The sequence below is a fragment of the Martes martes genome (genome assembly GCF_963455335.1).
Source record: "Martes martes genome assembly, chromosome: 6".
In the NCBI taxonomy this organism is placed as follows: Eukaryota; Metazoa; Chordata; class Mammalia; order Carnivora; family Mustelidae; genus Martes; species Martes martes.
Window position 1 is genome coordinate 93,269,229 of NC_137893.1, and position 16,019 is coordinate 93,285,247.

At 32.5% G+C, this 16,019-nt stretch overlaps 1 protein-coding gene across 1 annotated transcript in view; it reads left to right on the plus strand.

Moving 5' to 3' along the window:
* The window catches only part of CD2AP (CD2 associated protein), a 137,796-nt gene extending 123,013 nt beyond the window's left edge, over positions 1 to 14,783 (plus strand). The window contains exons 14-18 of the mRNA XM_080807232.1: positions 1,692 to 1,804; positions 2,746 to 2,847; positions 3,937 to 4,115; positions 7,532 to 7,595; positions 11,789 to 14,783. Coding sequence (XP_080663358.1) covers positions 1,692 to 1,804; positions 2,746 to 2,847; positions 3,937 to 4,115; positions 7,532 to 7,595; positions 11,789 to 11,830 — 500 coding nt within the window. The 3' untranslated portion in view covers positions 11,831 to 14,783. The remainder of the gene's footprint in view (positions 1 to 1,691; positions 1,805 to 2,745; positions 2,848 to 3,936; positions 4,116 to 7,531; positions 7,596 to 11,788) is intronic.
* The last annotated feature ends 1,236 nt before the right edge of the window (positions 14,784 to 16,019 follow it).

Consider the following 16,019-nt stretch of genomic DNA (forward strand, 5'->3'; position numbering starts at 1 on the left):
AAAATAATCTTCACAGGCCAAAATTACTGGATTGTACTTTTCAAGGATTTTTTTAATAGGTTGTCAATACACATTTATCAGTGTTAAAAGCAATTTTTAACCCTTCAAACTACAGCATATTTTTAACATTTTTTAAAATACTGATTTTCTTTATGACATTTACAAATAAAATGAAATATTTAAAAATATACTTAAACTCAAGGTCTTTCACACTATACAATGCATTTTCCATGAAGGCCACTGTGTCTCTTATTATGGTTTGTTATATTTTATAATTATAAACAAATGTCAAAAGACTTAAGACCAAAATTAAACTGAGCACATTTGATTGCCTATTGAGATGTATTAGGCTGGTGAGTAGATGATTAGATATAAAATAGAATACACAAAGTAATCCCAGAATGGGAGGATGGAAAAGAATTAACAGAGGTCAACAAATACTTAAATTTGTTATAAAATGTGTATTGCCAAACAGTGATACCTTATGCCTTACCTTTGTGCCCTTTTACCCTTAACATTTTTTCCTAAATTGATAACTTTGAATATGAAAATTGATGAATAAACTTTGAGGGCAGAAATAATTATCTTTAGATGTCTTTTAAGAAATAACAAATCACTGAGTTTGGATATCTAAATATTTGACAGAAAGCATTATAAACATCTAGGCAATAGGAATGTGCAGAATTAATTCTGTATCTGGAAGATTAAACCAAAGATATCTGCTGCCATATCAAGTACCTCAACTGTGATTAATATCACTAGTTTGGAATCTGGGCTGAGGGAAGATTATATTGACAATGGAAGTGTCTGGAGGTATCTTTAGGATTTTTGTATTACTTACAGATTTCTAGGTTTCAAAATTAAAAATCACCTCTTTTACCAGGGTTTTCTGGATCATCTAGGAAAAGGGAATGTATTATATGCCATTGTTTCAGAGGTACATAGATTTTTCTTTAAAACCAAGTTATTGGATCAGAGGTCAACCAGCCTTTGATGGTGGGAAAACAAGTGAATGATCTTTGTAGCATTTTTCTTTGATACCCTGTTTGCCTTTGATTTATGACTGTCTTATAGTTCCTAAATATGCTGATGTTGAAGCAGAAGTGCAGTGAACTATGAACAGTTTGAGTCCCAGCTACTATACATATACATGTACATACATATACACACGCGCGTGCACGCACACGCACACATCCATTAAATTATACTCTCACTTTACAGTTGGAAAGCATCAGGGCCCCACATACAGTTGAGTTCTTAAAATTTGAATATTAGGATACTACTCGAAATTTAAAACATTTTCTGTGTTAATTTTCTGATACATTGTAATTAATTATGAGTTGAAGTAGATCATCTGTTTTTATAAGCAAGAACTTAAGATGATAGTTTTTTATTGGTACTGTAATTTTTGGTTCAGATTTGTATTTTTCAGTAAGAACTTTTGTTGAGGTCTATTAGAAACATGAACTTTCTATTGTTAGTTGTCTTATGCTATAAAATGTGTCAGGTAAAGAGAATGTTTGTTTTTAAGGGTGAGTGTTGTTTTCCAAATGCATATGAAAAGCACAGGTTAGCTTGTGAGTCCTAGTGGGACTTTTTAATGTATAGTTTGTTAGAAATCCAGAAACATTCTTTTTTACCTTTTAAAGTATATAGTTATCTTAGTAGATACATTTAATTTTATTCTCCAGATCTTGTAAATTTTGATGACATAGCTTCCTCAGAAAACTTGCTACATCTCACTGCAAATAGACCGAAGATGCCTGGAAGAAGATTGCCTGGCCGTTTCAACGGTGGACACTCTGTGAGTTACACTTACTGTTCTAAAACATAGAGAATTTAGCAGAGCCAGAGTCCTCCTAAAGATAGGAATGAGGGATGATTTAAAACTCCACCAAGGTTTAAAAATCAGGAAGATAGGTGTTATACTCAAGTGGTAAATGGTTGGTTATATTTAGGGAAATACAGGGTCATGTTCATTTCAGAGAGGGTTGCAATGGAAGGTTACAGAATCAGGAATAAAGAGCTGTCCTGAGACCATAATCACAGAACTCAGGGTCAAAAGGGGTCAGAGTATCCTTTTAATCTACCCATCACACAACAATAATTAGAATTGAGTGGTACATGGGTGCCTGGGTGGCTCGGTGGGTTAAGCCTCTGCCTTTGGCTCAGGTCAGGATCCCAAGGTCCTGGGATCGAGCCCCGCATCGGGCTCTCTGCTCAGCGGGGAGCCTGCTTCCTTTCCCTCTCTCTGCCTGCCTCTCTGTCTCCTTGTGATCTCTGTCAAATAAAAAAATAAAATCTTAAAAAAAAAAAAAAAGAATTGAGTGGTACATACTCACCTTAGTAAAGAATGAAACATTCTTTTCTTCTGACATAGTGAGGTTTTTTTGTAGTACTAATGCTGGTATCTAAATGTGTAACTTCTTTTTATGCTTTCTATACATTACTTGGAATGCTGGTAGTACTTTATTATTAATATATTAGCTCTTGAGCGCTACAGCACTTTTAAATTACCAAAGTAGAGAAATTTTTGTTGCTAAGAGGCAGACTATTTTTAACCTTCCAGATATGCAAGTGTGTTATTCAGCTTGAAATTACGTAATATCCTGTTAATAATAATGGAATATCTGGAACAGTAGCTGCGGAAAACAGTGATAAAAGTTACTTAGTTTATTATCCAAATGTTTATTGCCTTTTCCTTCTTTGGTATTTTCTGTTTCTTGGTTTTAAAAAATCATTTAGCCAACTCAAAGCCCAGAAAAAATCTTGAAATTACCAAAAGAAGAAGATGGTGCCAACTTAAAGCCGTCTGAATTTAAAAAGGATTCATGCTACTCTCCAAAGGTGAGGGGCATTGTGGCCTAAGATTTGTATAATTTGTAGGATTCTTTGTGAACACCAAAATAGTGGAATTTAAAATGTCTTCTAAAAATAGTCTTTTGTTGAGAAATTTAAAAAAAGAAATTCCTGCCAAAAAATTGAGTTTCTAAAGTCACACTGTTCTCTGTAGGTTTTTTAAAAAGCTTATTTTAAATGAGTAGTATAAATGTTACACATTTCATATTTTTTAAGACATAGATCTATCTGTTTCATTTTCCCATTAAACATACACTCTTTAGGCCAGAAGCCATCATTACATTATTACATAAGCCAAAATTTACTCCTAACCTAGCTTGGTGTTCAGCACGGTAATAAGTACTGAATATATACTGGAATGAATGGCAATGTACATGGATTTTTCCATTTAGTACATGGTATTAAGACTCTTCTAAACTCTTGCTGTTTTTACTTAAGATAGTAGTATCCCAACTTACATCTTATATTTAAGAAATTCATGTTTCCTCCTCAGATTCATTCCAAGGGCTTTTGGCTGTTTTTCCAGTTTATCAGATACACTTAATCTGATTCTTCTCTCAGTTTGTCAGCAGTCAATTGAAATTTGATTTCCTGTTACTTTAGTGAAATAATAAAAAGGGCATCATGGGCCATGGATTCATGCCTCTTCAGTGGACTTACTCAATTCCTCATAATTACTTTTAAGTGAAACTCTTTGGAAATTTTAAGTAATGACTACTGTGGAGGATCAAAGCAGCACCTTAATAATGCTGATATGTTCTTGCCTCTAGATGCTCCACTCGGCAGACCATTCATAAGATAACTCTAACAGGTTTTTCTTCTCTTTTCCACTTTTTAAAAATTATTGTTATTAATCATTTGACATTTCTCACATAAACTCCTAGTGATTGCAAATTTATTATCTAGTTGTTTGCTCGTTTTACTAGTTGTGAATATCAAACTGCTTTTTGAATTTCCAAAGTTACCATTTATCTTGAAGTATTATTTTAGTTATTTATCTCCTTGCTATAAATTTTTTAGAATTTAGACATAATATAAATACAAATAAAATAAGAACATTTTCTGTTATGTTTTCAGCCATCTCTGTACCTTTCAACACCCTCAAGTGCTAAACCAAATACGGCTGCTTTTTTAACTCCTTTAGACGTCAAAGCTAAAGTAGAATCAGATGATGGGAAAAAAAATCCCTTGGATGAACTTAGAGCTCAGATTATTGAATTGCTCTGCATTGTAGAAGCGCTGAAAAAGGATCATGGGTAAGTAGCCCTTGCTTTCTTCTCTGAAAATTACTTAACACATATGTAAAGAATTCTTTCGAATTCTATCAAGTAATCTGCCAAATTTCTTGTATAAGCAGATATGTTTCCCAAGAGATTTTCCTTAATAGTGCTTCTGTCCTCTCTGCAAAAAACTTGAGTTAGAAAACTTGTTGTCATAGGCTTATTATGGGAAAGGTATATATATGTACCCATAATTCAAGGGTAGAAATCTTCTCTGGTCAAACACATGGGTTAATCAGTCTTAAAAATATTAGGAAAAGTTACATTGTGTTTTGGATCTGGAGTGCATCTATATGTATATTTACTTTTCAGAGGGACTGGATCACTGTCTCTGTTAGGGTTGAGATTGGTGTGTAATTAAAACCAAGGGGTTGGGAATAGGTGAATCTCTAAGGCCATTCTTTTAATTCTGAAACTTTCTGATAATAATGTGTGGTGAGATCCCAAGTGAAAGTTAGGGACTTTTTAGTGAAAACAAATGTAAAAGGTCACCTACTATAGCTCCCCTCTCTTTTAACTGAAGAAGTAAAGGTTCAGAGAGGTAAAGCTGTTTACCTAAGATCAAACAGTTCTTAAAAAGGAGAGCTAGAACTGAAAACATATTTTCTGTTGGTTTAGAGTTATTTTTCTAAAACTGTTATTTGAGCTTTAAAAGTTGTTAACATTAAAAAATAAATAAATATAAAAATAAAACTTTTTAACATTTTAAACATAGTCCTACAAAGACCTAATAGGTAAAACAGGTCAAAGATCAGCTAATCTAACTGAACAAAGGATGAGGGTTCAGGTGCTCTTCCCCTGTAGCCTCTAAGAGCTCATGAGTTATGAGATCAAGCTCCATGTCTGGCTCCACACTCATTGGGGCATCTGCTTGAGATTCTCTCCCTCTAACCCTCCCCACCATGAGCATTTCTCTCTCTCTCTCTCTCTCTCTTAAAAAAAAAAAAAAAGATACTGTGATTAACAATTGATATATTTGTAGTTGTAGACCACTTTTACAGACATCTCTTAGGTAGAACCAAAACATTTATCTTGAGTGACTACTTAAAATATATATTTGTGTATGTGTGTGTATATATGTATATATATATATATATATATATCTAGAGAGAGAGAAAGAGAGAGAGTGTGTTTTTGATACATGATGGGTCTTTTCTTTATCCTTCAGTTTATCTGAACCATGCAGATTTTTTCAATAGATTCTGCAGTGTACACATTATAAACTGTAAGTTCATTAATCTAGTATTTATTGAGCACCATCCATGTATGAATTAGAGAATGCTCCTGATTTGTTGATTTTGACATTTTACATTTTTGATACCAAGTCTGCTATTATTAATGAACTGATAATTACATTTACAAATTGCCTATAAGTGTTCTTAATGGATGAATAAATAGGATGAATAAAATATTTATGATTTATGTATATATATCAAATATTTTAGAAGTCTTTGAAAGGGTGTTTTCAAAGTCTTATTTCCTCTGGGAAAATGAAATGGATGGCAGATTTTTTAATCTGAAAAATAAGAGCATCACAGAAGAATGAGTAAACATATACTGGTGTATTGATAAAATGAAATGCCATACAGTGTACAGCAATAAAAAATGAATGGATTGTGGCTACATGTGTCAACATGAATCAATCTGAAAAAAGTGTTGAGGGCGGGGAAAACAAGTTAGAGACATGCATACAGTATTGTTTCATTTACATGAAGTTTGAAAAGCGTATAAAATCAAACAGTGTGTTGTTTCAAGATACATTTGTATATGTGGTAAGTAAAGAAAAGGAAGACTGTAGAACTTTTCCTGTAAAGGACAGGAGGAAAATAGGATTGCGGGTCATTCTGGGTATCAGAGGTACTGGTAATAATTTATTTCTTGAGCTGACTTGGAATTCTTAGGTTTTTTAGTAATTTTATCACTATAGCTTACAAATACATAGTCTCTATGCATTATTAGAATCTAAAATGTTTGGAACAAATCATTAAAAAATTAAAGGATTAAAAAAATTGGAGGATATTGACATGGAATGATTGACAGAGAAATATATTAGTCTCTTTAGTTGAGAAGTTATAGAACAAGATAATATAGTTTGATCTGTTTTTGTAAAAAGAAAACAATTACATAAAAATTTTATATTCACAAATGTGTTTTTAAAAATAATGAAAATGTAAAAAAAAAAATAAAAATAATGAAAATGTGATAATAGGATAAATATTTTAGGAATAGATCCTTATTTAGATATAATTTAAATATATAATAAACTCAAAATAATAGAATAATTAGAAAAAGAAAGCATTAATTTAGTAGTAACATTTTAGAAATACAAAGTTAATATTTTAGCACATTTTCTATTATATACCAAAATAAGCTCTAGATAAATTTGAGTTAAGTATTTAAATTATAATTTAAATTGAAACAGTAGAACATTTATTCTTAATATAAATAGTTTTATAATCATTAAAACCATAGAAGAAACTAGTTTTGAAACTACAAAATTTAAAAGTTCCTTTCTTTCTCATATAGTCTTTCTTCCTGAGCATTTTCATGCATTTTTCAATCTAATACATCTATAATACTCTTGAAGAGAATTTTCCTAGCATTTGTCAAAAAGCTGTGAAAATGTCCCTACTCTTTGATTTAGAAATTTGATATACTGTATATTCATGATGTTAAATAAAATTTCTATTCTTTTTATTCGACCCCCCCAAAAGCAACTAACCAAAAAAAACCTGGATATTTGAGTGTCAAGCAACAATTATCAGAAATATAATTTTAGCAACATGGAAATATTTTAAAATACTTTGTGAAATACATACTTACAGCTGTGGAGAGATGACTATATAAAAAAGATAGATGGGAACACAGAAAAATGAAAACATGAGTTAAGGAGGAAGGATTGTTGACTAAAGTTTTTTGTTATTGGTTTGGTCATTTTAATGTGATGTTTAGTTTTTTAAAATAGAGAAAGAGAAATGTAAAGTCCAGGTAATCCTGTTAAATAATTTGCCTTGTACTTTGACATGTTTTGACATTACCTAATTGTTTGGGCTTTCAAGTGTCCGGCCTGGAAAAAGCATGATAACTGAATATGGAAAATTACTTCTAAAGGACCGTTATTATTTCTTTATTTTATCATGAGCTGCTCTCTCTATTCACTTAAAAACTTATTTATCACAGGTGGGTTTGCCATGGTATTGCTGAGTTTTTTTTTAACTGTTACATTGAACCATTCCATTAGTGAATTTGAAATTTTTATCAATCAATATGGCTGTTTTCTTTAAAAAGTTTTTCCCATGTTTTGGTATGTCAGGTAACAGAGATCCTGTTAACATTAGTCAAATATATTGTTTAAATGAAAGACTTAACAGTAACAAATAGTTTGTTTTTAGGAAAGAACTGGAAAAACTACGAAAGGATTTGGAAGAGGAGAAGGCAATGAGAAGTAATCTAGAGGTAATTCATTTCTCCTAACATTGAGATTGTAGTCAGCATAAACCAGATGTGTTTTTCCATCTCTTCTAGGTGATTGGGTTCACTACAGTTATGCTGTCCTACTTAAGTTGGACACTCCCTGCTGCTTGATAGCCATTTAATTAATCTCTAGTTGACTCCCTATCACATTCCATTCATTCGTGAAGCAAATGTTCTTAAGCACTAGCTCTCTTAGGCAGTGTACGAGAGGCATAAGGTATACATTCATAAATAAAACGAACATGGTTCTGGCCTTGTAAGAGTGTATAGTTCTAGATCTTTTGCACTCTTGCTTTTTTGAACTATTTCTCTTTTTTTTCCACTGTTATTTTTTCTTTTTAATTCTTTTTTTTTTTTTGGCTTGGAGGCAAGGGTGGTGGTGGTGAAGGTGGTAATGGGATGGCTGTAGATTTGTTGACTTGATGTCTCACTGAGCATTTACTTCTTAACTATAATGTCATCATCTTCACTCTTTTCTGACATCTGACAATTTCACTTATTTTATCTTCCATTTTTCCATCTGCTCCATTTGCACATACTTTGGTCTTATTTGTATTCTTATTTTCTGCATATTTCAGGGAAAGTGTTTTCTGCCTTTTTTCAGAGGCTCTTCCCATTCTGTTACTTAAGTATTACATATGCCTCCCTATTTTTACCTTGCCTTATTGCTTACCCTATTTCTCTTGCTAGCATTGTGAAATAGAAAGAACATGGGACTTCAAAAAAAAAACTTGAGCCCCTCTTCTGACTTATACTATGTGTCAGTTAGGTTTGGCACCTCCTGTACATTGTCTCAGTGGACACACATAACAACAACTGTTCCTATTTTAAGGATGAGGAAACTAGGGTTTAGAGTGATTAAATCAGCAGTTAGGCTGAAATTTTTAACAGAAACAGCCAGACTTCAGAACTTTGCTCTCAGGGATTAACACTGACACTGTTTGAACTTGAGAAAGTCACTTAATCACCTTTCAGCTTTAGTTATTGAGATAATATATATGAAGGTCTTTGGTAAATTACCAGAACCCCATTCTTACTCTTACATCTGATGTGTCCCTTTTATTGGCACTTTCCATTTTTTCATGAAAATATTCAATATTTCCACTTTTTTAAAAAACCAAAGCTCCCTTCCAGGTCCAGCTGCCTTGAGTTTCATTTACTACAAAATAAACAACTGAAGGAAAAAAAAAGTACATCTGTGGTCTCTAATTCTTCACCTTTAATTCAGTCGTTAACAACTCTAACATTTTAGGTTTACTGAATGCAACTCCAGTGTCTCTCCAGTTTCTACAGCATTTCACATTTTTAAAACTATTGCCACTTTTTCTGTCCTGATTTATGGGATCCGGCATTCGTTTGTTTCAGTCCACTTCTCAGTCTCCTCTTCCTTTCTCTAAGTAAAATGTTCCTTCAGAGCTGCCTTGACCCTCCTCTCTTTTCCTACCTGTGCCCTCAAGCATCATGATTAGCTCTTGTGCCTCTCCCATTTGAATCTGATTCCTTTTTCCAGCTTCTGTCCTATTTCCAGCTGCTTGTCTTTCTGGATGTTCCACTGTGATCTTAGAATTAGCATGTCCTCTTTTATGTTTATCATTTTCCTTTCCTGCTTTTCTGACTCTCTGTTTCTGTTGATCATTCCATTGCCTTTCAAGTCTTACAGACATGGTACTTCCATTCTAGTTCCATTCACATTCAGACCTGTTAGCTTTACTCCATCACTTGTATCTATTTGTTCCTAGAATTTTTGTTCTCCTCCCATGCTCTTTATCTTCTGTTTAGCTGTTTAAGTTTCTCTCATTCTTATCTCAAATTAATCTTTCTTTACTTAGTTCTTTTAGGAACTTTCTGTTACTTGCTGAGTAAAGTTCAGACTTCTCAACTTAGTATGTGAGGTCTTTGATGTCTTGGTCCTAGTGTATCTTTCTTTTCTTGCTTGCTGATCCTCAACTGTCCCTCACAGTTAATTTGTCTGAAATTTGCTCTTACTGTATTTTCTTGGATTTTCCTTTTATTTCATCTTCTCATGCATAAGTTCTACAGATTCTCAGAGCTTACCTCCAGCAGTCACCCTCATTAAGTTAGTACCATCTTTCTCTGATTTAAAAGTAATTTTGTCTTCTTCCAAATTCATGTCCTTTATTTTGAAAAGCATAAATAAGTAATTTTCTGTCTTATCACTGTGACATTATGGACTTATTTTTCCCATCTTCTAGACTATAAGACTATTTGAGGGTGTCTCTCTGTTCTATCTTTGTCCATAGCTCTGAGCAAAGTGCCATATACATATTAAATAGCTAATAAATTTTTGTCAAATCAAAGAATACATATTAAAAATGTCTTAAATTCCCAATATGTAACACAGTAGAAATTCAGAAATTAAAAATAAGTTTCTTGATTTTTATTCCTTATACTGTGTATGTACACATTCATATATGAAAATAAGGTGATATAAGCATAAGGAACTAATACAATGTTAAATTTCTATATATGATTTAATTTGTCATAAAAAACATGGTGAGGCAAAAGAATTATTTCATTTTTGAGGAATTTCATTTGATTCAGTTTTTTAGCAAAATCAGCTGTTTCTTAGCCTCGCGCTGATTTGTATTACAGTTTTTTTTTGCCTAATGAGGAAAGTTTGACCCTTTTATTTATAAAAGCACACTTAATAAGACAGAGTATTAATATCATACATTGAAAGGAGAAATTATATTTCCCTAAAGATTAAAAGTAGTACTCTGAACATACAGTATTAAATTATATTGAGGAACGATAAAAGGACTAAAGATGAACAATGAACATAAAAGTGCTAGAAGAGAAACTCTAGCAGTAAATATATTGGCTGGATATCTAAATCTGTGTGACCGTGGTATGTAAGGAGTATTACTGATTGAGTGCAGGGTTATTCTCCCTATTCCTTCTTTCACCTTCCCCCCCCCCCGTTTTTTTTTGCATCCTTGCTCATTAAAATTGGTGTAGTTGGTTCATGTATCTTTGGAATGGAGATTATAATAGCACATGATTCTAAAGATTGAAGTTACTTTGTCTCAATATAGGCTGATGACCAAGACTTGTCCCAAACCAGTGCTGTTAGATCCTAGAATTAACAAACCGTACTTGAATGGTTAGAATCCCTTAGGAGGTGGTGAACATACTGAAATTAGACCTGTTGACTGGCAAAAAATAAATAATTTATTATTTAAAAATGAATTATTTGTCAGAGGTTAGCTATAGCATGTATTATTTGTATGCAGCATTGGGGATAGGCATGATGCTTTCAGGAGAAGGTAAGGCCCAAGTATTTCCACAGGCAGTGAAAGGTCAGAGATCATCAAAGCCTTATATAATTGGCAAGAGTAGAAAACTGGACTTCAGAGCCTTTGACGCAATCAGTGCAAGTTCTGTACCACTTACTAGTGTGGAACACTTGGTATGGTATCGAATCTTGTGCTTCAGCTTCATGATTTGTAATATGTCGGAATTAAATAACTGTAGTTATTGTGAACAGGTATTGAGTTTTCCAAATTCTCTTAAGTTTCTTACATTGTGAATTTCTGTTAAGTGAAGGATGTCTTCTGCCTAAAGGTGGAAATATTTCCAACAAATTGACTGAATCTTAGATATATTCCTGGGTTTTAAAAAGAATTTAATCTAGAACATACTTACAGATGAAATTGAGACCAAGTGAGGTTAAGGGATTTGCCAAGGGATTTTCAAGGGATTTGCCAAGGGTTTTTCACATATGTAGTAAGTGAAAAACATAGGACTAAACTGGTCCTTTATTATTATTATTTTTCAGTTCTTTACTGCCCCCCATCTTTGTTAAAATACATGTACTTGTACATTTCTTAATTGGGTTTTAAGGATTCTCTTGTTCTTTGGAGGGCGGATTTTCTCACACTATTTTTTCACATACTCCCATTAATTAATATTGTTCCAGCTGAAACAACTGTAGTTGCTGTTTTGTGGTTGTCTTCTGCCACTTAGGAACTTGTACTGTGATGTGTTCTTCTGTTAAACTTCTATATTGATCACAACATTGGAAATTGGATTTTAAAATGGAAATCAAAATCTGGAGTCTTCAAAGTATGATTGGATCTTAATGACATAGGATAAAATAAAGACATTTGACTAAAGATATTTTGTTTATTGTCAACTTGTGTTTTATATCTTAGGTGGAAATAGAGAAGCTGAAAAAAGCAGTCCTGTCTTCTTGAAATGGCATGGCCCTGTGTTCTAAAGGTTCCAGGGATACAGAAGCAACACTATGAACTTCAACTGACTTGTTACTTAAAAATAACAAATGCTGTTGTCCTGAAAAAGAAATATGAGTATTTGAACTATAATCTATAGAAAAGTAGGGAGAGGGTAGTTTTTTTATATATATATTTTGTTTTGCCAATATGAAAAAAAAGAGGCCTTATTTCTTATGTGCTGGAATTGCAAACTTTTTTTTTTTTAGTTTGCTTGAAAATACTACTGAATCTGTATAAAAAGGAAAGAAAGTTCACAATAGTTTTTTTTTTACTGAAACTTGTATTATTTTTAAAGAGATCTATACTATAAATATGGTGATATCTTTACAAATAATCTGTAAAATATACTATTTGAGAGGGACACATTAGCTTTATAGTAACTATAGCCACTACTTTTCCCATAATATATAAGGGAGATAAACTTTGTATATAAATATATTTTTTACTTTTAGCTTCTTACCCAGGATTACACTGTTGTGCCTGTTTGTTTGCAGTGCTGTTTATACTGTGGGTGATGAAATAGGAGTTTCCTAGCTATAAGCCAGATTATTCACCCAAGCATATAGTAATAACTAATGAAACAATCAAAATGACTTTTAGAATATTTTATATTGCTTGCACTGTAGGATTCATAAAAGGAATTTAGTTAAAATGTATTGGGTTGTTAACTGTATTTGGGAAAATATGAGCTATATTTTAAATCCGTTAGGTTGAGGAGCTAAAAATGTCAATTTAACCCTTAACTTGTGCCTAGAAACTACAGCACATATAATATGCAAACACCAGCCTTATTGCTCTACTTTTCTGCTTATTTTACAGGCTCAGATATTACTCATTTTGTGATCTTGTGATTGAGTTCTTCATGCTCCTCCCTCTGATTTTTAATAATGGTAATATGAGGAGAAATTCAATATGAGGTTTCATACTTTGACAGATTATCATTATGTAAATACTCAGGTTTTACAATGTGTAATTGACCTAAAAGACCAAACTAACTGGTGGAGATGTTTTAAGCTATCATTTAGGTACCAGAGTGTTAGTATATCATAAAACATAACAGTACAGCTTACTTAAAACCAAATATAGTTGACCATATTCAAAATGCATTTTCACAGGATAGATGAACTAGTAGTTTGTTCAGAGTCACGTATGAACAGTTGAACGTTTTAAAATGTATCTATAGATAACATGTCTTATGTTATCTATAGATAACATGTCTTAAAATATGTGGGTTTATATTAAAAATAGAAAAACTGACTTTTCATTTATAAAAAAAATTAGATTTTAAGCTTTACTAGAGCAGACTTTCAGATTTTGAGTACCACCTATCATGCTTCCATTTTGTGTTATTTTAAACAACCAAACCAATATTTTCCCTTTAAGTTTTAATATTATATACTGAAATCTCGTGTTAATGAAATTTTGCCATGTTGTCTCACATATAAGAGAACTGAAGTAGAAAATAATAGAAATTCCAGGAATTACTTAATGTTAAATTCACAACTTACATTAATGCTTTTGGGGAAACTTGATTGTGCGTTGAGTATGTACATTTTAACTCTTTAAAGTCCTTGGGCTTTTCTGATGAGGTCACTACTGAACGAAATTGTTTACTCCTAATATTTTTAAATGACTTGTCGAATGAGTTCCTTCTTGCTAAAAAAAAATTAGATTTTATTTTCCTTTAATGAAAGTCCTTAGGTAAAAATGAAAACATTGTATCCTAGAAATCATTCTCCAGCTTTCTGACTGGAACAACTATTAAGTGACCCCTCTTCACCCTGATAATGGGGTGAGGGAAGTTTCCAGCAGATTTCGGACTATTCTTAAAAATTTTCTTGGTCATTTTCTCACTAGTGCATAAAATGAAGGTGGTCATGAGTGCTGACACACATTTAAAGTATCTGCTTTGTATACACCTCAGCCAGAATAGAAATTAAAGTACTGTGTTTCTATTAGAAAATTAAAGTATTGTGGCTCTATTTTTCTGCCCTTGATCAAAAAGTAGAGTTCCTAAAGCCAAACTCAAAGGGAAAAAAATGATTACTTCACTCTAGCAATTTACCAGTATTTGCTCTTGATATGAGAATTTTATTATTTTTTATTCATGAAATTCATATCACAAAATGGTATATAATGATAATAGCCTTTATTTGGGGATAAATCATTGTTTTTTTCTATGCGTGAGTATAAATGGCAGACTAGAGAGGAACAGCATGGAATCTGTCATTGCCAAATTATTAGTGAATGTATTTTTCAAGTTTGCTATTCTTTGAAACACATATTACTAGTTTTCCTACTTGTATTTCAATATTGGAAGTATTGTGTGTGTGCGTGTGCTTGTGTGTGACCACTAAGCTTTAGTGGTTGGTCTTACTATAAAGCTGTTACCTCTTTACAAAATCTAAGTCTGAAGATAGGAAGAGAATAGGGGTTCTCTTTTTTATGCTTTACTGTGATCACAGGAAAAAACAAAAAAATAAAAACCCAAGTGCTCTCTTGAGTTGTTGGTAAACATTTTATGCTTACATTTAAACTTGAAATGTATGAGCAGAATAAGACAATCAGTTAAATCAGAAATGAGAAGCGTTAAAAATTTAACGGCCTTGTTTTGCTGTAGCAATAAAATGACCAAGTGCAATGACTTGATTTAATAAAATCATCTTTTAAAAGTTGCTGCTATGAATATTTTTAGCCATAAAATTCTACCCTTGTTTTCGCCTGACTTGCCTTCAGTAACTATTATGTAATGCAGTTGTTGTTGTGGTATTCTAACATTCCAAAAAAAGGAAAATATATAATAATATATATGTTGGGAAACTCAAAATAGTATACTTCACTGACTTGTTTACAGGTGCTGTAAAAAAGCATGCTTCTCCCTCAAAAAGAAAAACAATAAAGAATAGTATTGCCAGTTTTGTTGGTCTTTATTAGTTATTTTTCATTAACATCAGCATATATTTATTGCAAAGTATGATGAAAATTCTGTTACTTTAAGTTTTCCAAATAAGGGAAACAATGTAAATAGTAAAATGAAAGCCATTAAAACTTCTAGATCCATGTGACTTTTACTGAACCTTTGTGAGTCTGTTTTTCCCCTGGAACTATGACATGGTCATTTCTGCCCCACAGGTTTATTGGGATAATTTGAAATGATTTATACAAAATACGTTACAGAGGCACAGAGTGGATTTTTTTTTAATTGGAAGCTTCTGTTCTACTCCGCTGCGATGTAAATTAGATGGATAAGATTAAAAGAAGGGCACAGTACTTCTTCTCCCTGTTTTTTAATACGCTTTCTCTTTCTTTTGGGGAAGATAACACCTTACATTTGCATTATATTCAAATAGAACTGCTACCATCTTAAAGATTCTGCCTCCCTGACTACCGGAGAGTACTTTTCCCAAATTGAGTTCCTGACTTAGAGACTGAGATTTTAAAAATTTGAAAGAAAAAAAAAATTTTTTTGAAACCGAAAGCACTGGTCTCAGCATGGGAGCGCTTTCAGTTAACAGTCTGTCATCTGGAAAAAGCTGTGATTTGGAAGAACAGATCTTTAAATAGAGCATTAAGAGATGGAAACAATCCAGAAGGGTTTAAAACATTATACAGTCTTTCCTAAATCACAGCTATCCATCCCCTGCTTGGTTTCTTAAGCATAAACTTGCTCTTAAATTTTTTGGGTTTCTGATGTCACAACTGGAAGTCCTGGTAAAATAAAAAAAACGAGAGTCCAGAAGACATCAAGTCCCATGTACTCTAGATGAAAATACGCCACATACACAACTATAGGCTTTTTAGAAATCCACCGGAAGATTTGAATTATGGAAAAGGAATAAGACACCAGTATGAAGTAATATAGAAAAAAAAATGTCGCAATTCATTTAAGTTACAAATGTAGTTTGAAAATTTCTACGTACTTCTTACTGGCCTTGATAAACACCAGGCATAAATTAAGCCAGGATGGTGAAGTTTTGGATTACAGAATTTTATTTTTTATTATTATTGATGTGGGAAACAAAGGCAGAAGGAAATGTAGATAAAATTAAATGTCCTTACAACCTGCAGCCCACTGACAAATCCTTGAGGCGGGCAGAGTATAACATTCCTCCAGGAAGCTCCTGACTGTCCTAATGTTAATGCTTTGCTA